Raw genomic sequence first — 27,725 nt, 5'->3', positions numbered from 1 at the left:
GGTAAACAAAAAATTATGAAAAAAATATATATGAATCTTCATTTATTGTTCAACAATTATAAAATTAAACTTATTTCCTGATATTTATAGTTTTACCGTAATAAAAATAATAAAACAGGCCATTTTGCGGCTAACTTTGGTTATTTTTACTAAACGGCTAAATCAATTAAAATTATTTTTAAACTAACAATAATGTTTTAATAGCTGACGGTATTTCCACCGCGATACAACCGGCCGACGATTTGTTTTATTAACAATATCATCTAAACTACCATCTGACAAAGTTAAGCCGAGATAAAACCGGCTGACCATTTTTTTAATTCACAATAGCATCTAAACTATCATCTGACACAGTATCAAGCGGGAGGCGATAACAATTTTTTTTGCGTGTTTCGGTGGCTGCCATTTCTCAACCCATCAACGGAGCGGCAGCTGACGTCCACAGGGGTTCATCATACATAGCCGTTAACCACTAAAAAAATAAATGACTGCAAAGCGCTGATTTGGTTGTGGCGCGCTTGTAATAAAAACCGGCCAAGTGCGAGTCGGAGTCGCGTTACAAGGGTGTTCCGTATATTACTCAAATTAAACAATTTATTTTTTATGTGAAACGTGCGTGAAATGTCTTTAACAAACCCGTAGGGGTTGGATCAAAAACTAAATAATTAAGTCCGACTCACGCTTGACTGCTCATTTCTAATAAGTTTTCCTGTGATCTATAGGTAAAGATCTATTTTGTGTATTTTTTTCAAAATTTTATACCCAGTAGTTTCGGAGATAAAGGGGTGGAATGCTCATTTTTTGCCTATTTTCGTGAATAACTTCTAAACAATTTAAAAATGCTTGTTGCTAGGCCTATTTGAATAAAGAATATATTGAATTGAATTGAATTGACTGTTTATCTTAAAATTATAAAAAATATACATTTGAGATTCTCACAATGAGCTCTTTCATTTGATATGTAACACGGTAGTTTAAATTTTTTTTTTTTATTAATTTTCTCTTTTACCCCCCAAAAGTGGCCCCCGTGTTTAAAATTAATTTGTTTACGTTACATGTCCGTCTTTGGGTCACAAACTTACATATATACACCAAATTTCAACTTAATTGGTTCAGTCGTTTCCGAGAAAATAGGCTGTGACAGACGGACAGACAGACAGACGCACGAGTGATCCTATAAGGGTTCCGTTTTTTCCTTTTGAGGTAGGGAACCCTAATAATGATGATATTCCCACGTAATGATTGAGAAAACTTCGAACTTCGAAAAATAACACATTTGTAGTAGTTTATGAAGCTAGTAGGTACTTTAATTTTATAAGTTAACTATTAATGGCATTATTTATATTTATTTATTACGGATAAAAAAAAACTGTATAAAATAAACGCACTGTACGCCTCAATTTAGTACATACCAAGCTTTAGCTATAAATCTTAATCCGTCGATTTGACTTAGGTATTTATTTGTAAGAAACAGATAAAACACAAATTAACTAATTGAGGCTTGTAAAGTATAATGCATAAGAGGATATATTTTTATTATAATTTACGACATAATTTACACGCATGATCTACTCATACTCAAACAACAAAATATCTGCAAAAGATACACAAATACGAGGTATAGCGCCAATTGCCGCGCGCCTCTGGGCTGTAGGTTATTCTTTGAACCTCGTTCCGCCGCAGTCGCCGCACCGAGACGAAATTCACGTACGATCGCAGTGAGCGGGGTGCGGGTACAGAGACGCTGAGACGCTCAAGGCCAAATCAGCGAGAATCGTCTATAAGCAGAAAGAAAAAACGCCTCTTCTTTGATTCTTTGACAGGCGTTCCGTTCCATTCAGACAACTTATTAAGAACGGTTTTTCAATATTCAATATAAAAAAATAGACGTGTTATAATGATGAAGAGGTAAGTAATAAAATATGAAATATGTATATTTGTCGTATTCTTACATTAACAGTAGGTTTTTATGTTGATTACGACGTTTAAAGGAAACTAATATTAACACTCATCAATAGGTAGTCATGAATTGGAACAAGAATAAATTTTAAAAAATTGGAAAGTAAAAAGCACTAGTTTGCGAAAACCAACTTTCTTCACGCTAAACAGCTACGTAAAGTAGCACTTTTTGAGCAACTGTATTAAAAAATAACAAACGAAACCGTCAACGCCCTCTATACGAGAGTAGGCCAAAGCTAGTGGCGCCATCTGATCGAGAATCAAATTTTCGTGATTTTCGAGGCACGTTTTTTCCTTAGACTGTATCCATCTATTACGGAGTTATATCTATCTTTGGTTGTAGGTACCTACTTCTGTTTTTATAATTCATTTAATTTTTGTTTTCTTAAGCAAGACAATGTGAGTAATATGAGCATCTCGATGGGTGGGTACTGGGTACAGACGAGGCAACTTTTCATAAAATAATTCGAGCTAGTTTGATCCTTGACTTAATTCTTATTATAACATTCATTTTACTTAGATTCCGTTGTTGGGGCAATGACGATAGTTCCAGTTGATTTGAGTTGATGTTGATTAATGAGATAGCATAATGAAAAAATGAAAAATGAAAAAAATTGTTTATTTTGGTTAAAACATTTCACAATTTACAATTTAGTTATGCTTGGAATCTCCTTGTAAGTATTGTAAATACTTGTGGCAGAAGACCCCGCTACTACTATTAAGGGTTTATAAATAGTAACCGAACATATCATTTGAAGTAATATTTAGGACAATTTACGTAACACATTACTTTACCTCATTTTAATGATGTCATACTTTAATTAAACATGACCGGAGGCTAGTAAATAGGTATAGATAGATGCCAGACGTGGCATGCCTCATCATTATTGTAGGTAGCGCTTTTGCATTCTAGCTGTGTGTGTGACCATCGTATCGTATCTCTCTGAAAGGATTCCAATAGTTAAAAGTAAAGTGGATGGCTATATTAAGTAATCTTTAATGCCAGTGCGGGTAGGAACGTCTTTATATTATTAAAATGGTGGAATGGGCGCTTATTAAAATTAATTTACAATATGTGACGTTCCACGACGAAAGGTACCTTATGGCGGTCGGCACTTACGCCATTATTAGCGGCGCCCCAATACTAATGCGGTACTATGCGGCCTTTCGTCGTGGATCGTCACATATGAGTTAGTCACGGCACAAGTCCTTTTAGTAGACTTAGATGAAACATCTTTACAGTGCTCTAACGGACGCGTTAATACTTCCGTTAACATCGCGCGCAGAAGAATGGCGACGGGGATGCGCGACCGGCGCGCTCGGGCGCGAGCACGCGCGCGAATGCAAGCGTGCGCGCGCCGAGCTGCGCCGGAGAGTGCACGACGCGCAACGGCACGCGCGCAAGGCACGTCGCGCACCGCCTGATGCCAAGCGGAAAGCAGATGTTTGTATGCAGGTATGTACATTTTCCCGCTTAGTTCTATAAATAGACCGCGGGCCAGGAACAGATTTCCATGACCAATCGCCTCCCGGGCGAAAACTCGTATAGTGGTTAACGGCTATGTATGATGAACCCTCGTGAACTTCAGCTGCCGCTCCGTTGGTGGGTTGAGGAATGGCAGCAAATAAAGTATAAAAAATGTTTTGTCATCGCCTCCCGCTTGATACTTTATCAGATGATAAGTTTAGATGCTATTGTTAATAAAACAAATCGTCAGCCGGTTGTATCGCGGTGGAAAGACCGTGTTACGCGTTTCGGTGGCTGCCATTCCTCAACCCACCAACGGAGCGACAGCTGACGTTCACGAGGGTTCATCATACAGCCGTTAACCGCTATACGAGTTTTCGCCCGGGAGGCGATGACTGACGAAATTTGCGCCTGGCTCGCGGTCTAAAACGGGCATGCCAATATAAAACCTTGCGCACCAAGCTTTACAAGAAAATGCAAACCAGGTAACGCCATAACTTACATCTTTATTTAAACCGAATGAAAATAAATGTTTATTCAGGCAACCTGGGAACAAAGAATTCTTTAGAAGACTTAATATGTTTGTGTAACTTAGATACCGTAGAAGCTCTTAAGGTGTTCGAGCTGATATAGAGTATGTTTACTTCGTTGTTCAAATTACTTTAAAGATGTCGCTGTTCCCGACGCAATGTAGTGATAACAGTAGTATTACTTAGAACCTATATAAGAAACTGTCACATGTCGGAATAATGATTGGTAACGTAGCAACTTGTATCTGTAGAAACATAAGGTGAGCACCTTAAAGTAGCACAACGTATATATAATAATAAAATAAGTACCTACTCGGAGTACTCCTTCTTGGTGTCAATTCCAGGATGTTGCTGAGCGCAAACAGCAGTTGGAGGAGATGGAGGAGAAAGCGGTAAAGGCGGCGCTTGTCGAGGAGCGCAGCCGCTTCTGCCACTTCGTGGCACTGCTCAACCCCGTCGTGGTAAGTGGAACCAATTCATAACTAGTCACGCTGTCAGTATCTGGTTGCCAGAGGTCAGATTTTTGTCTGGAAGACAGAATAAAAAAAAAACAACAGTTGCATAATATTGTACGAATATTCCTAAGAACTAATAGCTATAATTCTTAAAATTCAGATTAAGTATTATAGCTAAGTTATGCATGTAATATTTTATTTTCTAAAGTAAGTGAATTATTGTTATTCTTTTGAGAAATAAAGATCTTTAAACCGAAGAACCCTTATTATGTACCCGTTGCACAAAATACTATTATATTATAACAAAAAAAAAACAGCATTGCGATACAGCGACGAAATGCCGCCAGCATCCTTGGTACAATGCCTCAAGGGCCTATTTTAGATTTAAGCTAGTTATTAATTTCGTTTACGTAGTACCATTGTATATATCTTGTATGTAAATAAATATGGTTAAAAAGAAATAAAAAAAGGTATGACATGTTTGTTCTTAAATTCTTTTTTTATGGCGTAAATAACGAAAAACTTATTTTCCATGATTTTTTCCCATACATTTTGTCGCAGCCGTGTGTGATGTGACGTCACAGGGGGCGCGCTTTTTGTACGTAGCGTTTTTACTCAAGGTGCGCGCACCACATTTACTTTTTTAATTGGAAATTTTTGGGGTAGAATAGACACCTAGCAAGTTTATTATAAACATTTGAATCTCACGGTAAGTAAAATCGATTGCAATTTTCCAAAAAAATCATGCATGTATTTAGCTAATTGTGTTAGCTGGCTATTGACCCACTACTCTCGACATTCGTGCGAACTCCGCTGATGACATTATGACCAACGATTCATTTTACGAGTACATCACCTTGTTCTAGGAGAGTGAAGTGGCAATGTTAGCGGAGGTGGGGCACCTGCAAGAGGGCAGCGAGCAACTCTTGCGGCACACCACCGAACCGCGCACCTTGCCCGCGGCAAGCTTACAGGCGAGTATTGTTTTATAAGCTTTTATGTAGTTTTATCCGACCAGATATATCTATATTTCTGTTAGTTTGATCTAGCTAAATGTTCTATATTGTGCACCAAAAAGTAAAAAAAAATATACACAAAGAAAGATACAAGCTTAAGACTAGGTAAGAATAGGCACGGTTTTATCGGTAAAAAGCGATCTCTTCCAGACCCTTTCCTTTGGGTAGCATGAAAGTTAAGTACTTACAACTACTGGGTAGTCTACTTCCCGGTTCCCGATCAAGCTGAAATTTTTAAGAAGATAAAATGGATAAATAAGTGACATTCAAAAGATAAAATGGCCTTTAGACTAATACGGTAGTTTTTTTAGCCGACTTCTTTGAATTATTTAACTACCGAGGCCGTTTAAATTGCATATAAATGTCAGCTGTATAATCAAGGTGTCACAACTACGAAAATGTTCTGTAGACCTGGTTCTTGCAGCAGAAGAGCTAATGAAGTGTTACGGTGATTCCAGGTGATATGCGACGTTAAGTCGTGCTACAGCGGGTGGGCGGAGGCGGGCTCCTCGCCGCCCGCCAGCCGCCTCGGCAGCCGCAAATCCTCGCTCACGTCCATCTCCTCGCTCAACAGCCAGTGCTCGGAGGCACAAGGTAAACACAACACACTATTCGTTCAGGTCCATGGGATTCAGTAAAATGCTTTTGTATGGCCGCTTCCGCGCAACAAGGGTTATCAATTAAGGGCGTCGGCTAGCGGTTGCACGGAGCGAGTGAGCGGGTTAACGAAAAATAGTATGAGCAACGCTTACTGGCGCGGACGCGTGCGACGTGCGACGGATTTCACCTACATTAGCACCCGCGTGCGTGCTGCCGCTCCGTAGACGCCCTAAGTGATCGCTTTCAATGCAAGCATTGAAAGACGTTACAATCTTCAAATACCTGGGTAGCCAAATCCGAAGCGATAATTGCCTTGCCTCAGAGATTCCATCACGCATAGCCAAAGCTGCAGCCACATTTGGAAAATTAAACCAACATGTTTGGAAGTCGCACGATCTAAAACTCAAAACCAAGCTTTCTGTGTAGGTACAAGGCCATGGTGCTTCCAATACTTACGTACGCTTCAGAGTCTTGGTGCCTGTACAAGGGAGACATCAGAAAGCTTGACACTTCCCACATGCGTTGTTTACGCAGCATACTTAGAATTAAGTGGCAAGATTGTGGGCCTAACACGGAGGTATTACGTCGAGCCAATGTGTCCGGTATGGAGGCCATTCTAATGAAAAGCCAACTGAGATGGAGTGGCCAAGTCTGTCGCATGGATGACTGTAGACTCCCTAAATCCGTTTTCTATTCGGAACTCAAGGATGGGAAACGTAGCCACGGGGGGCAGTTTCTGCGATATAAAGAGCGCCATCTCAAAGCTTGCGGCATCCCATCTGAGCGCTGGGAGGAGCTTGCGGTTAAGAAACCGGAATGGCGCAATAAGGTAAGAGAAGGTGTAGCTACTTTCGAAGAAGCTCGACTTGAACACCTGGACCAAAAGCGCCTTCAACGGAAGTCTCGACCTAAGCCATCCTACGCATACACTTATAACGAACACGGTCAGCTTTATTGTGCACAGTGCGACCGAATATTTATAACAAAGTTCGGTTTTGCGAGCCATATACGTGCTCATCAGAGAAAATTGTAAAGGTCGCCGTTGTGGGACACGATATGGAGGACTATATATATATTTATATATATATATATATATTTAAAATAAAATAAATAAACCATTTATTCTGGCGAAATAAACCCTATTTTACATTTTCTTATTCTGCCAAACTGCAAGACAGTTTGTTGGCAGAGGGGACTCCCTTAATACAGATGGGTAGTCTTAGCTAATTACATACTAAGTACATAGCCTACATAGGTACATCTTAGTGTTTACGGTAGTAACTTCAATTTAATTTTGTCTAACAGAAACATTTTTATTCTAAACTTAAACATCCTAAGGGCCTGTTTCACAATGTCCAAGTAAAGTCCTGAATAAGCTACTTGCCACTTATCTGACGAATAAAGTCATCGTTGGCGTTTCACAATCTCCAAATAAGCTTTATCTGATGGATAAAGTGCTTTTTTTGTAGGAATGTTTATCTGGCAGTTAATTTATTTGTTAATTAGCTATCCAATACTTTACTTGGACATTGTGAAACAGGCCCTAAATGAATTACATTTCCTTATATCATACGGTATGTCATTATACAATTTGGGGACCAAGTACTTCCTACTTCTTTTTCCATAATAATTATTACCACACGACGGAACTTCTAACATTTGTTTACTCATTGTTCTTGTTAATCTAGGGCGATTTATATAAGCTTTAAATTCGTCTTTATCGTACTGTTCTAATACCAGCAACCTCCCCACCTCCTCATGCACCAATAAGTATATTATATTTGTTACAGTAGAATAGATCTGTTGGACCAGGTACGATCCGGAGCGAGGATCGCAACCCATCTCTCAGTCACAGTTATATATAAGTGATCGCTATAAAACCTTGTCTCGTACCACATATGCCGCCTAAAAGGCACTCGATATTGCTAAGAAAATAAATCTTCGTTGGAAGATTTTCCTCTGTCACTCCACTTGTCCAATGATAGGTGATGATGATGAGATGAGGTAGTCATTCATTATACTACAGATGTCGAAAGTAATAAGAAGTACTTACTTTTGAAATAAAATTATGAAAACGGAGTATATGGCGGTATGGTAACGTCGGGATGTATTATAAATTCAATATACGCGATATAGTCCGTTTTCATAGTTTTATTTTATGAGTAACTATCGCGGTAACCGAAGACAATATTAAGTACTTACTTTGATGTGCTATATCGCCGAAAGCCAACTTTTCGAACTCGAATTTTTCAGATTACCGTAAAATGTGCCTGTAGGTAGGCACATTTTACGGTTTGCTCCAAAATTTGCTCCTAATTCAGTATAAAAACTGTCGGGCCACAATCACCCAATGGGGAGCCAAGTAGGCACATTTTATAGTATACTATTCATTTAGTTATGACTCACGGAAAACACTGTAAGCACACCTAAGTTATTTGAATGATGCCCAAAATGATAGTCTTAATTTTAGACTCTAAAATTATCTTAATAATTACATGTCGTTTCCACAGCGTCCGGGTCGACGGTGAGCTGTTCCACGCCGATTTCGAACGCATCGTCTGCTGGGACCATCCCGGCTGCGGCTGATACGAATAGCTTGTCACAGGTACGTCCCGAGCCCGAGTGTCGTGATTGGGCTACCTTACCGCTTTATTCGGATTCGTATTCATATAAACTTGCAACTAATCATACGCGCCATTTTGTATGTAAAATCAAAAATTGTATTAGCTTGTATTTTATTATGCAATAGGCCCCTGGTTCTATTAAGAGTGATTTACAAAAGAGTTTAACACATTTTTATACCTACTTCAATTCCCAGAGCGATTTTTGCGTTTTAGAATTTCTAATATGTTTTCGTTCCATATGACTCGTATGAGTTCTAAGGTCGATTTGGTTTTATAATTGTTCAAGTAACTACGCAGAATGGATGTACGGGGTTTAAGAATAGCTTACTAGTAGCTTTTCTATTCTACCCACCTGCTTTCCTTAATTTTACTCAGTGAACTACAACTCTGTACAACTTGTACAGAATCAATGTACTTAATGTTGTTCAATTAAACTTTAGTGTCCTATTTTACATTATATTATTTGCACCGCGATCATAATGGCGCACATATTGTGTTCACTAGCAGCGTTGGCTTTTGCTTATTAGTTAATGTGAGTTTTATTTATTTGTGTTTATGTTTTGTTTTATTTTGTGGTTTTGCTCGCTAGTCCGCGCGGCTGACCAGCGTCGGCAGTTCGGACTCTGGTTTCCGCTCGCAGGACGCCCTCCAGCGCCGCTCGCTCTACGTTGAAAATGTAACTTTTATTTGCTTTTGTTTATTTTCTAGCCCATGATGTGTCCCAGATTATGGCAGAACGACCTGCATCCTTTTCAGAGCGATTGGCTTGAATTTATTACCTAGATAAGAGGCGGCAGCGAGTGTAGGCGGACACATCATAGGCTATTTTTTTTTAAGTTATTTTTTAGTTTTACTGCAGTTATATTTCTATATTATTATCAAATTCCATCAATATTTTTTATAACTGTGAAATTACACTGTGCCACTGACCAACCAAAGTTAGCTAGAGCCATCATAATGTGTGAATTCGTAACTTAATTCACAGGGTTCTGATAATCAGAGCGTGAGCAGCGAATGCACGACCCCGGCCAAGAGCACGGTGGACGACGATCACACTGACGACGGTCGCGACACGTTGGGGAATACTGGTGAGTACTTACTACACTGTTTCAACACATTAGCTCAGTCCCACCTAACTATGTTCTAACGTGGGATAGGCTTCCTGGAAACGTGTTGGAAAGAGTAGGTCCGGTAAGGGACTAGGGCACACTAGGGGCGCAATATAAAACGTCGAGTTGCGGATAATTTGCTTTCTTCAACTTTTAACCTATGCTGTTTGCTTAGATAAAGCTACTACGAAAATGTGTTTGCTTGAACTTTTAACCTGTTTTGTTTGGTTACATAAAGTTACTCCGAAAATTTGCTTGCTTGATTTTTTAATCTACCCATACTGTTTGATTAATAAATCTACTCCCAGACTGGTGCGCACGTTCTTTTTTTGCGCTTATAGCAATTTAACTAAACCGTGGGAGTCCGTGAAATGGGTGAATTGCGAAAAAAATGTACATAGTTAAGAACCAGTAATTATTCTGAAGTTAATTGATTCCATTGTGTTACGACAAATTAAGCCGTTTCTATTTTTTTGTGAACTTATATTATAACGTCACAATAAAAAAACAGTAAATAGAAAGTCCATGCATTTTTAAGTTATATTATTTATATATGCATGAACGTGTGTTAGCGTATGCTGTAGACTTAAAGGTGTACGAATTGAGTACAATAAATACATTCCAATACAATTTACTTGTAAACACAATGTTAATTAACTTAAGGTGGTTCGACTAGGTTACCCAAAGCTTAAACCCCGCTAGATGGCGTCACTTTCGCAAATTTTCAGGTTTTATTTTTTTGTGGAATAGTGTTGGTATCTGTATACTTAAAAGTATGTTTAGCGCACTCTTTGCATAAATATTGAACTATTATAATAAACATTGAATACTTCATTAGTGCAAAAAACACTTTTAAAGTCGACAGAGTGTTTCTGTCATGCTATTTCCTACTATTACTCACACATGCAAACAGTGTTTCCGTGATGCTTGTAGTAGACAATTTCATGCAGTGTAAGTATGCTGCAATGGCGTTGCGGTATGTTCGTGGAAATACGTGCCAGAGGATTCGGGTTCGAGACTGGTACGTCAGGGGTACTTTTTTTTGTCCTTTTTGTGTTATGTTTCTTATACCTTTTAGTCTTCGAATTCTTGTCCGATTCCGATATAACCGAAATATATTTCAGTGATATCGGAAACGGCTCTAATGATTTCGATGAAATTTGCTGTAAGGGGTTCGATCGAGCTAGGTCTTATCTCTGGGAAAACGAGCATTTTGAGTTTTTACTTATGTTTTCTTTTTCTCCCAGATATTCAGTATTATTAATAAATTAGTTTATAACGTTTTATAAAAATATGTGACGTTTTGAACTAAAAGGTACCACATTGTCGGTTGCCGATTAGGTTGATTTCATTTTGAAGCTTTATGGAAATATGACAACAATAAGTAGGTACCCGTTTGGTTGAAAACGCCACATATATTGAAAACCTGACTTTCACAAGTCTCACCTTTTTGGGTTCTTCCAACTCAGAAAGGATGGAGAATACTGACGATTCTTAGTAGCACTAGCCCAAGGAAGTCCAGGTTTGTAAGTGTCAGGTATCAGTTTTTTTTTAAAGCGTTAAATATAGTTCTACAAGTAAAGCAATCCCTTACTGCCCAGCCTCTATAGTATTTTTCAAACTGAAAGGGTACTTCGATGATAGATTTCATCTCCATACAATTCATAACCTAATAATGCCAAATGTTGCAAAATTATATTGAATTGAGATCTATCATCGTACCCTTGCAGTTTGAAATAGTTATTTACGATACAAGTGCGGAAAAGAGAAAATTTGAAACGAGTGGCTACAGATTAAAACACGACCGCAGAGAGTGTTTTAAATCGACACGAGTTGCGAATTACCTATTCGCACGTGTATCGTACAACGTTTTACAGTACATATGGCCCTTTAAACTTTCGACATATGCATGAAAAGTGCTCTTTACGCACTAGGGCGAGAAAGTTGCACCATATGTACTGTAAAATACTTTTTAGTACATATGGTGCTACATATACGTTACCGCCCTAGTGCGGTAATTAGTACAATACGTGCATATGTCGAAAATGTAAAGGGCCATAATTATGTACTGTAAAACGTTGTACAATACACGTGCGAAAAGGTAATTCGCAACTCGTGTCGATTAAAACACTTCCTTCGGTCGTTTCAATTTATCGCCACTCGTTGCCAATTTCCTACTTTTCGCACTTGTATCGTAATGTACTAATAATAAAGTAGTAATTGTAAAATAAAATTAAAACTTTTTTTATATATTTTTTTTTGATTCAAGTAGGTACAGTGAGTTGGTACATTGCATGGCCTTCTAATTATAACTATTATAGAAAACGGGATATTTATCATGTTTATTTATATTATTTATTTCTCGATATTTTGGCCGGTCTTGCAAGACCAGTCGTTGTGGAGATCCCTGGGGAGGCCTATGTCCAGCAGTGGATGTCTTGTTGGTGTAGATGGATTCATACAACAAATGAAATAACATTTTTTCATATTTGTTATCCGTAGTTGTCCCTGTACCTGAAAGAAAATTAATATCATGATAGCACAAAATCTCTAATGTTATAGGAAGAAAGAAGAGGAAATGTTTTATTATACTTTATTGCAGTGAGGATGTCCTGATTTTTTCTGGCTAATGAAGGAAAACATTTTATTTCCAAGAATGCCTCTTCATTTTGCACAATACCTAAAAAAACCTAGAGTTAGTGACACATTGACTATTCGGCAACCAAAACAGTAATAATTACATTATATAGGTATTGTTCACTGCTTATATCTACCATTACGGAAGAAGTGAGAATTATTTTCTAAAAAGATCGGCACGAGAAAATTACAATGTACAATGAAGGAATGAAACTGTACCTACCTTACGAAACTTCACCATCATGAATTCCGCTTCAATTGAGTCTGATTTTTTCTGGATTTTCGCGGACCAGAACACCGATGATTTTTGTAACTTGATTTAGACGTTGCTATCATTTTCAATTTATACAAACAAATTGATGTCACAATAAACATGACCCTATGTGTCAGTGTCAACACTGTCAAATAAAAATGCACTAAACATGACGGCACTGCAAATCCTGCCAGGTCGGCCAGGCAACGTCGCCAACGTCATAGAGTGGCAACACCGCACGCAACGTATTTGTACACGACATTTGTGACACACACATACGTAAAATTGATGAAAAAATTACGTTGATTTATGTATGATTTCTGTATGAAACAAAGTTTTTCTATTAATTTAGCGCAAACGAATATTCGAAAGTAGATAAATGAGCAAATATTTCTGTAGTAATAGTGTGTAGTGCCTTAATTAAAGCAGATTGAATTTTGTATGAAAATCGAACCACCTTAAAGACTAATTAAAGATCCTTAACTATGCTTACAAGTAACCAAGATACTAATGTGACGCGTACGTGACGCAAATGCAGCTAAGTTTTTAATACACATAAAGCTATAGAAAAGCTAGTGTAAAATCAACTAACTACTACTATCAGCTTCTTTTTGTGACGTTTTAAGCAAAGCTCAATAATGAAGTAGAATGAGCAAAGCTCAATGATATCTAAAACAAAGTATGCCAAAAGCGTCTTAATGATACACGATAATACCTTTCGGCTCAGAAGGATACACAATTGTTAAGTTAAGATTATTATATTGTATTGTTATTATATTATATTGTTGTATTACTAAATCTAATCTATATAGTTTCCATGAGTCCTTGTTATAACATATTGTCTCATTGTCGTTTCAGCATCCGCTACGTGGCCGGACCTTAACGATACCGCACAGTTCGAACGAGCCGCCTCGGCAATCATGGGCGGCAGGCCTCACACCATTTCAGCAGGTAACATTGCTCAACATAAATAAACAAATGTTTAGGGATAATCTCATCTGAGTATACTTTTTGCTAAACAGAAACATTTACTCACCTACCTCTTTTACCATTAAATTGAATCATGTGCTACATATCTTATTCATATCCGCAAGTTGTGAAATCTACATCGTTATTTATTACTGTAGGTACAATAGCAGCATTGTTTGAGTTTACGGGATAACGAGATAGAAGTGATATCTGAATGAAAGTTTTCCAACGCCCTTATCGGCTGCTCTTTACGCGCACAAGAGAAAAAAATATAAATTTTCTCATACTTAGTTACCAATTTAAAATTCAACAAGTATAAAACGACGGTGTAGTTTCCTACCTACTCGTTTATAACGTAGGTCTATAACAATCAATTTGTACATGCAGCGTACGAGCGCGGGCACGGGCACGGGCGGCCGGCGCTCACGCCACAGACCTTCGGCGACGCCGACGGCTCCACCCGCGAGGGCATCTACGCCAGGCCGCCCCTCCCTACAGTAAGTGTGCACTCTGACTGTGACTAGCTGTCACACTGCTGCGAGAGGTACAGGTACGGACAGACACGGGCACGGGCGGCCGGCGCTCACGCCGCAGACCTTCGGCGACGCCGACGGCTCCACCCGCGAGGGCATCTACGCCAGGCCGCCCCTCCCTACAGTAAGTGTGCACTCTGACTGTGACTAGCTGTCACACTGTCGCGAGAGGTACAGGTACGGACAGACACGGGCACGGGCGGCCGGCGCTCACGCCGCAGACCTTCGGCGACGCCGACGGCTCCACCCGCGAGGGCATCTACGCCAGGCCGCCCCTCCCTACAATAAGTGTGCACTCTGACTGTGACTAGTCGTACGGGCGGCCACAAACATTACGTTACAGGTGATTCGACGACCCGCGCCTGCAATGGATTTTCACACAACAGCCTACGGCTTAGGCCGGCGAAATTAGAAGCAGCCGCACGACGAGCCGCGCGGTATGATGATGAACTTTAAGGTGAATATTGTTGTATTTTCTCTTTGAGTAAATTACTTTCTCCGGCCCTTTTAAACCAGATTTCCCGATATTTGAATTCCTAATTTTCTGCCGTGCAAATATTGTCTATTGTAAGTATTGTTTGTCTATTTCAACGTGCTAAGTGCCTAGCTAAAATTCTAATTACAATTGAACCAGTATTAAAGTGCCATGATTTAATCGCACTTTATATCTACAGCGCTGTTCCTCGCTGGAGCGGCCATCAGTCCCAGCGAAGGCCAACGCGAACACCTCCCAGCAGGACGTCAAGCCCAACAAGCCCTCCTCTCTGCCGCCGCACCTCACTAAAGGTGATTAGTCTGTCAGGTCTTTATAACTATCGCCGGAGTTCAGACAAGGAGACAAGAGCGCACAAGCTCTCGGCACTCTCGTGCCGACCCCACGGACCCGAGAACATGTGTAACATAATGTTCACGAATTTTGCTTCAACTTCGTTTACTTTATGTACTTTCCTGACATTTATTACATTTTACCCGAATGAGGAAGAAGGAAGGGTAATGATTTTACCAACATATATGCAAGTATTGTTTGTCTATTTCTCTGAGAGGTAACAGTTTCGTTTTAATTGTCGTTTTAGTTCTTAACGTGGCATCATTTTTGGTTTAGGTAATTAATCGTGTTTGATTTTTACTTCTTCGAGTACCTATAAAACAAAATAATTTTCACCACACCAGCTGGTAAAGGCTCTCTAGATTGTTCAAAAACTGATAAGAAAGTTGTATTTTATCCACATGTGAGGCAGAGTAATCAAATGCAAATTTTGAGTTGTTTTCTTATGTTTGTTGGTAGAATTTAATTTTTAATGATGATTTTGAATGAGAAACATTCATTTTGAATCGATTTGCTTTAATTTTGTTCGATATTTTACAGTTAGTATTTTCCTTGTGTTGGTGTGGTGAAAATTATGTGTTTTACTCGGTGGCAAAATTTGTTCAACCCTCGTGCCTTGAAACCCTCGCAACGCTGAAGATTCCATTTTTCGAACCACTCGCTACGCTCGTGGTTCAATTTTGGAATCTTTCGCTTGCTCGGGTGTCAATGTTAGCACAAGAGGTTAATCAACAACTTTGCCCCCTTGTAAAACAAATAGCTATTGTAGAACATGTGTAAAATGGCGCATTTTTTTTGTACAGAAATGCCACAAGCACTGTACGTGAACATGTCGGAGCTAGCGACGCTAGCGGCTTCGCGTGCGCAAGCGCACAACGCAGAACACCCGCAGCAAGAAAAGGTACAACTATTTTCTACATCATCCTCATACGCCTCACCCACTACTACTACTAGCCTCTAATTATTCATAAGGTCTTTACTACGAACACAAAGGTCAAACCTATCGTGGTTCAGTATTTATACATAATATGTATAAATACTTTGTATGAGTATGATATTATTTCAATCGACAAAAGCGCTAAAATAAGTAGTCGTATTTATCCGTGAAATCATGTGAAATTCATGACAGCTATGAAACGATGTAATTTATATGCAACTCGCTAGTCAAATCAAATCGACCCGTTGTTCTGTGAGAGCGCCAATAGTCAAGAGGCTGAGGCTGGGGGCCTTTAACCCGAGTTAAACACTGCAGGATAATAAAATCTTAATAGTGACTAGCCCTTACAAGCAGCAAAATGCAAAATGTAATCATTGCATATAGCAACGTTATTTGATGGCCCATTATCCTTTAGTTATTAAAACGTTGTGGGGTGTAATATTTAGCCTTTAAACTCTCAATTTGTAATAAAACTTCGAATTTATAATAAATACCGGGATCCCGGGATTGATGAAGAGAGTTTCGGTATTAATACCGGTATTTCAAGAGGTCAGGTATTTGGAAGTCCTAGTACATAGACACGGAAAGAAGAAGAATAAGGCCTAATTTATTCGATTGCGTTATATGATATTCTAAAACATCTTTAAAAACTTAAGCGACATCGTCGCATTGTTCTTTTGGCACAAAAATATGTGTAAAGCGAATCATCGAATAAAACCAAACTATGTAAGAAACAATACATTTATTATTATATGCTATTTTTTTACGGTATCCTACCTACATTGACTATATTACCTAGGGAGTATAATTTGGGAGAACTTATGAGTTTAGATTGAATATTCTCATACTGCCGTCCTTGTCTAGACGGTAAATTGGCTGCTCGCGACGCATCCGAATGAGAGTTGGTCTGAAAAGAATATCTAATTAAATCTTAAGAAGTAGACTGAAGCTGACAAATGGATAGTTGCAAATAAAAATACGTTAGCAATAATTGTCATTAATTATTATTATACAAGTTACCTTTATTTTAGGATTGCTTCATCCTGAGTTTATCTGTTAGATATACAGCAAAAACCATTAGCTACAATTTAAATAAGTTAATAAGTGTGCACAAGATATATTCCTTGGAATCACCAGCGTATCCTCCTAAGGCACAGTCATACAAATGAGAAACACAAAATTTGCCACTGAAATTTGAACCTATAGTGAAAGGAACAGTTGATTTTTGTTTGTAACAAATTAAATGCAACTGTTCCAAATGAATATGGTTTAAATTTCATCGAACTGAATAAGTACTATAGGTAGGACCTTAAGCCTTAGGAGGTTAAGTGTGTATGCGGAAGGAGGACCCTGAGGAGAGTTTTGTCTATTATACCCACGTTATCGCGAGTATAACTAACGGACGATTGACATCGACCAGGCCGACAGCAATAATTTTCCGTCAGTAGAAAAAGGCGGCAAATTTAAAAAAAAAAACAGGCCAAGTGCGAGTCGGACTCGTGCACCGAGGGTTCCGTACTTTTTAGTATTTGTTATAGCGGCAACAGAAATACATCATCTGTGAAAATTTTAACTGTCTAGCTATCAGTGGTTCATGAGATACAGCCTGGTGACAGACAGACAGACGGACAGCGGAGTCTTAGTAATAGGGTCCCGTTTTTACTCTTTGGGTACGGAACCCTAAAAATCTAGTCACTAAAGGTTGTTGTCCTTTCATAGAAGATTTTAATTTCGCGCCTCTTTCTACTGAAAAACACAAAATGGGTTTGCCAGAGTATGTCATTTGTCCGACTGCTAAAACTGTGATACCCGACACCAGACACTTCCCCAACTGAGCTGTGTGGCTACCACCAGTTTGGCACTGACATTAACGCTATCAAGAACGTAACTTACTTTTTATACATCTCACTCGTACTCGCATATTAGTGCAAGCGAGATGTTTAGAAATTAGAAAGTAAATTACGTAGACGTTAGCGTATATGTCAGTTTTGACACTGTCAGTGACTCATAGTACGGGTACTGGTGACACATGACGACAGTCGAGTCGAAGTGAGCCATTACGTCCGTCCCCGAGTAACCGACGGTGTGTCATACTGTGTAGTCTCTACTGTATATACGGTTCAAATTTCTTTGGCATCTAGAAAGTAGAAAGGCCGTATTTCCCGGCCAGGTCGATGTCAATCCCATATATACTTAATAATTATTATGTAGTATGAATCTAAATAGTCGTGGTAGCGGTCAAAATAGTACATTACTACAGTGGCCGTGAAAAGCGGTTGCCGGCCGAATACATATAGACGGTTGAACGTAGTGAGGCCGGATAGGTATGAGGCCGACAACCCCTTTTCACGCCGATGTATGTATAGTGCTTTTCTCAAACATGCAATTAAATAAATAAAGAAATAGAAACTAAAAGTAAACTAGACACAAAATATAAATAACACATATCTTATATATATCTTTATCACATATACATATTTTACACATGCAGTTTTTTAATTTATTACACGTATATATTTATGTATCTTTGATGCATGTGAGCATTTTTCTTAGTTTTTAATTTATAAAATTGCCTTAAGCATCCATATACTTCGCCGTTGATTTTGGCAGCAGGAAGTTATTTTAAGCCAATTCTGCTTCCGCTCTTAATTTCGTAGGAGTACAATTAATATTCAGTTCATATTTTCGTCGGAACTCATATTAAATTACGCAATCAACTAAGCACAATAAATCCAATAAAATATGTATAATTGTACAATGAAAAATGTTTAACTTTGCCTCCAAAACGATCAAAAAATACCTACGCGTGTTTGAGTAGACATTTTTACCGCTAATATTTAAATGAAATATTTGTGTAGTTATATTTGCAATTCACGTTTAAGTATTGGAATTTGTTAATGATGTGTTATTTTATTATGTTCATGTAAATTTTAGAGTTTTGAATGATTCACGGTTAGTTTCACTAGACTTATATTGACCGGGAAGGTAATCACGGTCTATATCCCGGTCAATATAAGTCATGTCAATTTTGTATAAATAAAACTGCAAAATATAGCCAACAATGTTTATTGTTTTTTTTGTACGCGTAGTGGCAGTATGTCATTAGTCATAACGAACCATAAAGCAAATACTGCCTATAGTTTTTTTTAAATAGCTGAGTGCCATGATGCCGTGTCACAAATATCTGTGAAATGGAAATTAAAAAAGAGAACTTTGAAGACCTGCAATTTTATATGAAATTTCATTAAAGACCTCTAGTCTAGCCGCGCCTGAAACGTGATACTTCGCAGCCTAAATAACAGCATAAATAACATTGTTTAACATGATGCCAACGGCCGCTTTCTATCACCGCACCGCTCGCCATCGGCAGGGGGTTCATCCTCCCTGCCGAGGTTTTCCCGAGGGGCTACAGTATGGGGTTCTTCAAAAAAGGAGTGTACAGGTTTTTTCTCAAAAATGGACGGCAAAGTCGACGTTGCCGGTTAAAAAGTAGGTCGCGAAGTGCGTAGTTTATGGTGAGTCAAAAAATAAAAAGTTAAAAACATTGAATGTCTCGATTTCGGGACTGCAATGTTGCATACAAGTTCCATTATTTGTCGAGTTCCAAACTTTTTAAAAGTTGAAGTGGCCATATCAAATGAAGGCATGGGTCCACTAAACAGCCAAACAGATGATCAGTACTTATTATTATAATGTTGGTACCGCGACTATTTAGGTGTCTCAAATAGGTTGGCGTATTTTCAGCAGAAAAATACACTTCTATTTTTAATTTAAAAAATAAAAAGGCAGCAAAGCAAATCTTTTTACTTTTTTCTGTGAAAATATATACATAAGAACGTTGCTTCTGTAAAATATTTATATTATATTTGTATTTATTGCGCCATTTTTGAGAAAAGCACTATATATGACTCGGCTGGAAGGTTACTTGCTGGCTTCGGATTCAATTAAACGGACTCCCAAGGTCGTCCGTTTAAAACGAATCCTCAGCCAGCAAGTAGCTACTTCCGAGCCTCGACAATAATGTACTATAAAAGGGTCGGCAACGCGCATGTATTTATATCTGGTGTTGCAGGCGTCCATAGGCTACGGTAACTGGTTACCATCAGGCGGGCCGTATGCTTGTTTGCCACCGACGTGATATAAAAAAAAACATAATATCAATATTTCATTGCATGTTTGAAAAAATATCTGTACTGTCTTATTACAGCGTGCTCAAATATCTTAACACAGCACTTGCACCTGCACTCTAACGCCTCTAAAATAGAGCTGTATTCAGATAATTTATGATCACCTTGTTCGCATATCGCGTACTGGTTCTGTCTTTAGTTTGTTTGTGAATAAAGGTATAACAGATATCGTGATAGAAATTTAAAGCTTACACCGTAAGTAGAAATAGAAATTCAAGGTTAAGTTAACACGAAAGTGGAGGACCCTCTCGAAATCGCCTTTTCATACAAACGTCCTCATTTTCCTCTCTGGATTTTTTAATTAACATTCAATGAAGAGAGTGAGAATATACAGGAAAGCGGCCGTCCCCTTTCCTCTTAAGTATAATTTACAGAATCTAAACGAAGCTGACATACGTCATGTTGAAGAAAATATAAAACCGGCCAAGTGCGAGTCGGACTCGCGCACCGAGGGTTCCGTACTTTTTAGTATTTGTTGTAAAATTTCAACTGTCTAGCTATCACTGTTCATGAGATACAGCCTGGTGACAAACAGACGGACAGCGGAGTCTTAGTAATAGGGTCAAGACAAGACAAGACAAGAGACGCCACACCCAGCCAGGAACATGCCTGCTCCGGACTAGCCGGCATACCAGGGGACGTAATTTTATGGGGAGTGACACGCTCTGGGATGGGAAAGGGATAGTTATAATCAGCCGGCTATGCAGCCTTAAGCCAATATTGGAAGATAGGTGGGGTAGGTTATGTCGTCGAGGGAGAGCGTTGGTGATAATATGCTTCTCGTCGTTTTCGTTTCGGTCTTCATAACATCTTGTGCCAAGCGAGGCCAATATCATCTTGAGATAAAGTTTGCTCGTCGATTCGAGGTGTTGGTTCTTCTTCTTCTGATTCGCTGTCGGTTTCGTCCAGTTGATATATTTCTCTTGCTGCTTTGATGAATTCGCCTTTGTCGTCTGCCATGTTGAGCCACTCAGAGGGATGCCGGGATGGAGCTCTTTAGCTATATCTTATGCGGCTTCTAAGAGATGAGGTTTTGGGCGTCTTAGGATGTCCTAGGTAGCATTTTATCCTCTTGGTTATTGTTCTGCCGTTCTGACATTAATTCCCAATCATGCAATTCTCCCCGCTCGCTTGCCTCCTTTATAAAAAACTAAGTCTACCAAGATGCCCATACTTCAAGCACAAGAGGACGGCACGTTGTCACTTAAACAACACTCATTTAAACAATTCATAAAGAAATAGCACCACAAAGAAACACACAAATAGCACCTCACTTGGATTGCATAGCTATCAAATTTGAGTGGTAGAGTCCTCTAATTCCGCGTAGTGGCGATACCCTTTTTTTGTCACTCCACATGTTGCAGCAGTGAATCGTGTAGACAATGCAATTCGTTGAGCCCCCTCCCCCCCCTGCCCCCCGCGTCTGTCAGCCTGCACGTTCGGGATAAACTCAAAAAACCGGACAATCGCGAGCCGGACCCGCCAACCGAGGGCTCCGTACTTTTTAGTATCTGTTGTTGCAGGCAACAGAAACACATCATCCGTGAAAACTTCAACCGTCCAGCCATCACGGTTTACGAGACACAGGCCGGCGACAGACAGACGGACAGACGGACAGCGGCACGGAACCCTAAAAACCCCAACAACACCGAATGTAGTTGTACCTACATACAAACACTGTTAAGAACGGACCGTTATTTAAAAGACGTAAAATGGAAAAATCTCACCGGTAAATTGCACTGTTAACATTGCCACTCACTGTTTCACTTTCACATACAACCAACCCACGTGTTACGAGATAAGCAGATATTCTATAGAAACGTATACTGCATATCTAGATGCTCGCGTCGGTAAAAACTATCACGGTCCGGTCAACATCTGGTGACAAGATGCAATTGCGAATGCCATTGTAAATAGCCCCCGGAACACAACCGACCCCGGCCGCGGTCAGAACCAAACTCGGAGTCTTAGTAATAGGGTCTCATTTTTACCCTTTGGGTACGGAACCCTAAAAATACCTACTATGTCTTTCAAATGTTGACTAAAAATCAAATTAATATTTTTTTTAACATTAATATTAATTTCTTTCGAACAAGTAACTAATAATTGGAAATATTGAATGTTTAGTGTTTTTCAAACCATTAAAATACTAAATCAGTTTGTGTACATTGAAAATGTGTTTGACATTAATAATTAATAAGATTAAATGTTAGAATTATTTAAAAACAAAGTTTAGTCAAAGTTGCGTCATTTTTGAAAATGTATCTAACAAGTAGGTAATTACATTGGCGATTAGTGTAAATGAACATGCTCACAAAATCAATTAATTTAAATAAAAGTGATCATTATTGCAATTGATTAGTTACGGAGTTAGTGTTCAATGTAATTGATCAATTTTTAGTTAGCATTGGCGATTACGGCCAGCACTGTGTCTTTCACGCCACTGCTGGGAAATGAGACCAACAGTCCACAATGTTTTAAGAACTACAAACTACTCTTGTACGTTCCACGGGTTCCACCAAAGATAGATATAACTCCGTAATAGATGGATACAGTCTAAGGAAAAAACGTGCCTCGAAAAGCACAAAAATTTGATTCTCGATCAGATGTCGCTACTACCTTTGGCCTACTCTCGTATAGAGGGCGTTGACGGTTTTGTTCTTTATTTAACAATTTTAATCCATATCAGTGAAAGAACATGGGTCAAAATAATAAAAATAATTAATGCAAATAAAAAAACATTTAACCATATTTAAATACATTTTATCGTATTTTTATAAATCTTCATTTTTAGTTTTAAAGTATGTCGATAGATGGCAGTGAATTTACAGTGGTTACAAAATTTACTATGGCAGTACCGCTCTATCTTATTATATCCTCTTTGGTTCCACTCATTGATTGGTTGACACAACCAATCTCAGCTCACCAAATATAATTTGGACATTTATGGTAGGGCTTATAATCCCTTAAAACTTGAGGACGGTTATTTATAGGCCTAGAAACTCATCCTATATTGAGCTCTTATGATATTATTCATAAACGTGTTTCAAGCCTCAATTAGCTATTAGTCGTTTGTCTTAATCTGTCATTTTGACTTACGTATATCCAAGAAAGGTATAAAACATAAATGAACTAAATTAGGCTTGCAAAGTTTTATGAATAAGGGTGTTAAGCGTTAGTAAAAAATATAATTATTTCCTCACCGTAGTCGTGAAAAGCACTTTGTTTGTAATAACTCGGCCGAAAGTGCACTAGACGGACGCGGATCTTCGAGGTCTCGGACTGGGATCTCAAACTAACTCCATCTATTGGTCACCTTCTAGCGTCTTCAACAATGTAGTAATGATGAAAGGCTTTTGTAAAAAAAGTCTTACAATTTTTCCCAGTGGAACTTGTCAGCCAGGCTCCTGGAGAGCTGGCCGTCCCTTGTCTGCTTGTTGACCACGCGCTCGACCATCCGGAGCGAGCTGAATACACTTTGCACACTCGACGGTTGGCGCGCGCGGGAACTGTTCTGAAATTCAACAATCATCGCTGTTACCTATACAAGTCTCTGGCATAACAAATGTTAAACACGGATTTAACGTCTGGTTAAGTGCGGCAGTGTCTGGTCAGTTCACTTATAAAAAGCATACGACGTTTCAGTCTGAAACTTTGTAATTTTATATATGTGTATCGGCCCTAACTACAGATCATGCGCTCCGTCTTGAGTCCAAAGCGGATACTTGTTTGCCTGAATCGACTATAAAACGACCATAAGTATAACTTACCATAATCTCAATTGTTTCAAAAAGCTTCTTTAGCTCTTTTTGCTCACTTTCGGTTAATGTAATATTGTCTTGGTCGAATATACCTGGAAATACCATTTTGACTTAGTGAATTTTTGCGAATTAAGTAATTTACTCGTACAGTCACGGCCTTTAATTGTTGAACCATTTAGGGTTTACTTCACGTTGAACATTTCATACCGTTCATATTGGCAATCAAATTAGCTTGAACCTTAGGTGGATCAACAATTAAAGTCTGTGACCGTACATATTAGGTACAAGCCGACACAACAACAATAAATAACAACAAATTCTCATTACTAAAGAAACACTAAACAAAATACTTTGGTATATTTAGTAATGAATATAACTTGTTCTCCGTTTACCTAATTTAGTTAGGTGACAGTTTACATTATATAGTTCGTTTTTAGGGTTCTGTACCCAAAGGGTAAAAACGGGACCCTATTACTAAGACTCCTCTGTCCGTCTGTCTGTAACCAGCCTGTATCTCATCAACTTTGTTTAATTGTATTTTTAACATTTGATTATAATAAATAAAATAATAATAATAACCGTGATAGCGAGACAGTTCAAATTTTCACAAATGATGTATTTCTGTTGCAGCTATAACAACAAATACTAAAAAGTACGGAACCCTCGGTGGGCGAGGTCGACTCGCACTTGTCGGGTTTTTATCATTCGAAAGAACTCTGCAGAAGTAAGCTTGTGGTTCCAAATCTTGAGGGCTTAGGGTTCCCTTTGAGGTGGGTAAAATTTAAAAGTAAATTATAAGTATTGACCATGCTACATTATATATATCCATTAAATATTATTGACAATTAAAGAGCCTAATAATAATTGCACGTTTACTTCTGCGGAGTTCTTTCTAATGCAAAAAAATGAAGTGTAATACATTATGCTTTTTTAATGAAAAATATGATTATACGGGAAGTTCATAACGGAGGAGGCCTTTCTCTGTCACTAGACCATTTGCGCTTTAATTATGTGATGAATATGACAATGAACAAAAAAACCGCCCAAGTGCGAGTCGGACTCGCGTACCAAGGGTTCCGTACATTAGACAATTTAAACAATGTATTTTTATGTGAAACGTGAGTGAAATGTCTTTAAAAAAACCCGTAGGGGTTGTATCAAAAACTAAGGAATTAAGTCCGACTCACGCTTGACTGCAATTTCTAATAGGTTTTCCTGTAATCTATAGGTAAAGATCTATTTTGTGTATTTTTTTTCATAATTTTAGAACCAGTAGTTTCGGAGATAAAGGGGGGGAATGGTAATTTTTTGCCTATTTTCTTTAATAACTTCTAAATTGTTTATCCAAAAATTATAAAAAAAATATATTTGAGATTCTCACAATAAGCTTTTTCAGTTTATGTATAACACGATATAGTTTGAAATTTTTTATTTTTTTATTTTCTCATTTACCCCCCAAAAGTGGCCCCCATGTTTAAAATTAATTTGTTTACGCTACAAGTCCGTCTTTGGGTCACAAACATACATATGTGTACCAAATTTCAACTTAATTAGCCTCATGCATGAAGTTTATATTTGAACGAAGTATGTTTTATTCGGATGTTTGTTACCGTTATATCATGTTACAAATGCATTTCCGTTTTTAAATTACCATTTAATTACTTAAAATTATAAATAAAAAGTACAAAAATTTGCCCGCGAAAAGCTAGTGAGCGAAACGCTCGAAACGCCACGTGACGTCACGCGTTCGACAGATTAGTGTCATTAGTAGCAAACGTCAGTTGGGCCGCCCAACGTGTGACGTCATCACGCTCTGTCGAATTCGCGCCAAAAATTATGAGCGTTTCAACCGCTCAAAAATTTTCAACATTTTAAATATTTTTTAATAAAATAATGTTAAGGTTTACAAAAGTATTTTTATCATTTCCGGTGTTCCAACGATATAAATTATGAATCCAAAAATAAAAATAAATTCATGCATGGAGCTAATGGGTCTAGTAGTTTCAGAGAAAATAGGCTGTGACAGACGGACAGACAGACAGACAGACGCACGAGTGATCCTATTAAGGTTCCGTTTTTTTCCTTTTGAGGTACGGAACCCTAAAAAACAAAGAAAAAACTGCAAAAAGTTGCAGCATTGTTTGCATCGGTTTCTTTAAGTATTTTGCATTTGTTGTCACGAGAGGTTAGCTTAGTAGGAAAGTATCAGTTGTACCGTAGTAATTATTTGACTTGTATAGAAAAACATATACCCGTCTCTTTCAGCTTGGCTTTTATTGTAGCAAGTGTGATGACGGGCGCCCTCATGTCTCTGATCTCGCCAGACCTGAACGTGTCTACCAGGCTGCCGAAGGGCTCTGAGCGGGAAGGCCGCCTCGTGTGCTGGGGGCTGTTGTACAAAATAAACTGAAATTATTCCGATGTTTAAACAGCTGTTTTAATCCTTGAACAACTTATTTAAAAGAAAGAGATGATTAGATCCTAAATAACTTCATTCATTTGATTGGTGGCAGCCGTTTGATTGCTTAAAAGTGTTACTAACGGTTGTAAACGACGAAACCGTCTTGCAGATAAAACGTTGACTGCAGTTTATACAACTAACCGATGCATTGTCAATGATGTTTATAAATAAACGTTCGTTCGTTGTTCACTCACTCACACACGCATCGGGTTTCTTGGGAAAACACTTACCATGCCCATGAAATTCGAAGTAGGTTTACGGCTAATCTGTAAATTATAGTTTCATGTAATTTTATGTACACTCAAGGTTCTTATGCAATATTCTGTTTTGTTTATGAAAAATATCTTTTCTTCATAAGCATATGTAATTGATATCTTAAATATTTAACATAAGTAAGTGATTTCACTCGATCCGATTGGTCACAGGTTTATATAACGTGATTAATTCAAACAAGCGTTTATGTAGGCGAATATAATTGAATCGACAACAATATACTAAAAATCTTGTACCTATAGGTTATTTTCTTCTTTTCAGATAAATTTGTAAGACAAATAACGACGTATATTATTTTTATAAGAAAATATTTACATATTATGCCTAAAATCAATTTAAGTCACAAGGTTCAGCGACAATTAAGTAACTTGTTGCATTTGACAGACATTTTATCAATATCGCTATAAGTGTCTATATATGTATGATCAATCAGCGACATAATTTGCATACGCTTTTAACTAGGAAGTTGTATTCAGATTTTTTGGCTCAACCCGCCCGACTCCTGCTGCTGACTGTAATACCCACAACCACATCGTTCACTTCGCCAGCCGTTATCAATTAATCGTTGCGTAAAGTGTATACGAATTTAATAAGATTTTAGTTTTCAATGTGTACTTGTAATAAACCTAGTTACTATGTGTACTCACACGATATTCAATACGACTGCCATGTTGCTCCGCTAGTTGGTCCCGAGTGAATTCGTCGCGGTCGGCCCGATGGGTTTTATGACGGTTGCATTTACGCATTCGGTTGCGGTGCGTTCTTGATCGTAACACTCGATTTAAATTAGGATCAAATTGTCGTCTACAAACATAACATAACCGTAGCAAAATGACAAGATGCATCCATCATATCAAACAGCTTTTGATACCAGGTAAGAAAAAAGACAGTAGGAACAAGTTTTTTTCCCTTTACCTCCCCGCTTTTTTGTCCCAATTCGTAGTAACAACCAAACTGCCAACCAAAATACCAAAATACCATACTTATGAAATTGGTTAGGGCTTGGAGCCGTCTTAAGAGAATAATGAAAGTACCAAAACAATTCCGTCCTCGTATGCAGCTCTCGTCCGTGGTAGGTAGCTATTGTTACTCGAACAACTTTGAACGTAAGCTGAACCATATGCACT

At 38.3% G+C, this 27,725-nt stretch overlaps 2 protein-coding genes across 7 annotated transcripts in view; one reads left to right on the top strand and one right to left on the bottom strand.

The window, feature by feature from the left end:
* The window catches only part of LOC134752265 (protein MTSS 1), a 192,531-nt gene that overhangs the window by 118,148 nt on the left and 46,658 nt on the right, over positions 1-27,725 (top strand). For 2 of the 4 annotated variants that reach the window (XM_063687900.1, XM_063687923.1), the window contains exons 5-15: positions 3,202-3,415; positions 4,302-4,418; positions 5,279-5,386; positions 5,887-6,022; positions 8,539-8,633; positions 9,242-9,328; positions 9,638-9,740; positions 13,510-13,602; positions 14,008-14,117; positions 14,828-14,939; positions 15,783-15,880. In XM_063687900.1, coding sequence (XP_063543970.1) covers positions 3,202-3,415; positions 4,302-4,418; positions 5,279-5,386; positions 5,887-6,022; positions 8,539-8,633; positions 9,242-9,328; positions 9,638-9,740; positions 13,510-13,602; positions 14,008-14,117; positions 14,828-14,939; positions 15,783-15,880 — 1,273 coding nt within the window. Of the gene's footprint in view, positions 1-3,201; positions 3,416-4,301; positions 4,419-5,278; positions 5,387-5,886; positions 6,023-8,538; positions 8,634-9,241; positions 9,329-9,637; positions 9,741-13,509; positions 13,603-14,007; positions 14,118-14,170; positions 14,278-14,827; positions 14,940-15,782; positions 15,881-27,725 lie in introns of all 4 variants that reach the window. The other 2 variants (XM_063687909.1, XM_063687915.1) reach the window with 2 other exon arrangements.
* On the bottom strand, positions 16,642-27,358 carry LOC134752644 (uncharacterized). Of its 3 annotated transcripts, XM_063688332.1 has the most exons (7): positions 27,246-27,324; positions 26,556-26,591; positions 26,117-26,253; positions 23,874-23,956; positions 23,478-23,617; positions 16,937-16,969; positions 16,642-16,823 (listed from the first exon to the last, which is right to left on the bottom strand). In XM_063688332.1, the coding sequence occupies exons 1-6, from the start codon at positions 27,266-27,268 to the stop codon at positions 16,966-16,968; spliced, it is 423 nt and encodes a 140-aa protein (XP_063544402.1). In that variant the 5' UTR covers positions 27,269-27,324; the 3' UTR covers positions 16,642-16,823; positions 16,937-16,965. The 3 variants fall into 3 exon arrangements, with proteins under 3 accessions (XP_063544402.1, XP_063544387.1, XP_063544394.1); XM_063688317.1 differs by lacking the exon at positions 16,937-16,969; XM_063688324.1 differs by lacking the exons at positions 16,937-16,969; positions 26,556-26,591 and having other exon boundaries at positions 27,246-27,358.

This window comes from Cydia strobilella, chromosome 2 (assembly GCF_947568885.1).
Source record: "Cydia strobilella chromosome 2, ilCydStro3.1, whole genome shotgun sequence".
Lineage (NCBI taxonomy): Eukaryota > Metazoa > Arthropoda > Insecta > Lepidoptera > Tortricidae > Cydia > Cydia strobilella.
The sequence above is the reverse complement of the archived record's forward strand: the minus strand, read 5'-3'. Positions and strand labels throughout refer to the sequence as shown.

Bases quoted from the DNA above. Each gene is read 5' to 3' on its own strand.
- LOC134752644 (XM_063688317.1), bottom strand. From the start codon at position 27,268: ATGGCAGTCGTATTGAATATCGT. The intron at 23,957-26,116 runs GTATATGTTTTT...TGGTATTTCCAG, and splicing joins AGCCAAGCTGAAAGAGACGG to GTATATTCGACCAAGACAAT. The intron at 16,824-23,477 runs GTAAGACTTTTT...TATTCTTTTCAG, and splicing joins AAGTTCCACTGGGAAAAATT to ACCAACTCTCATTCGGATGC.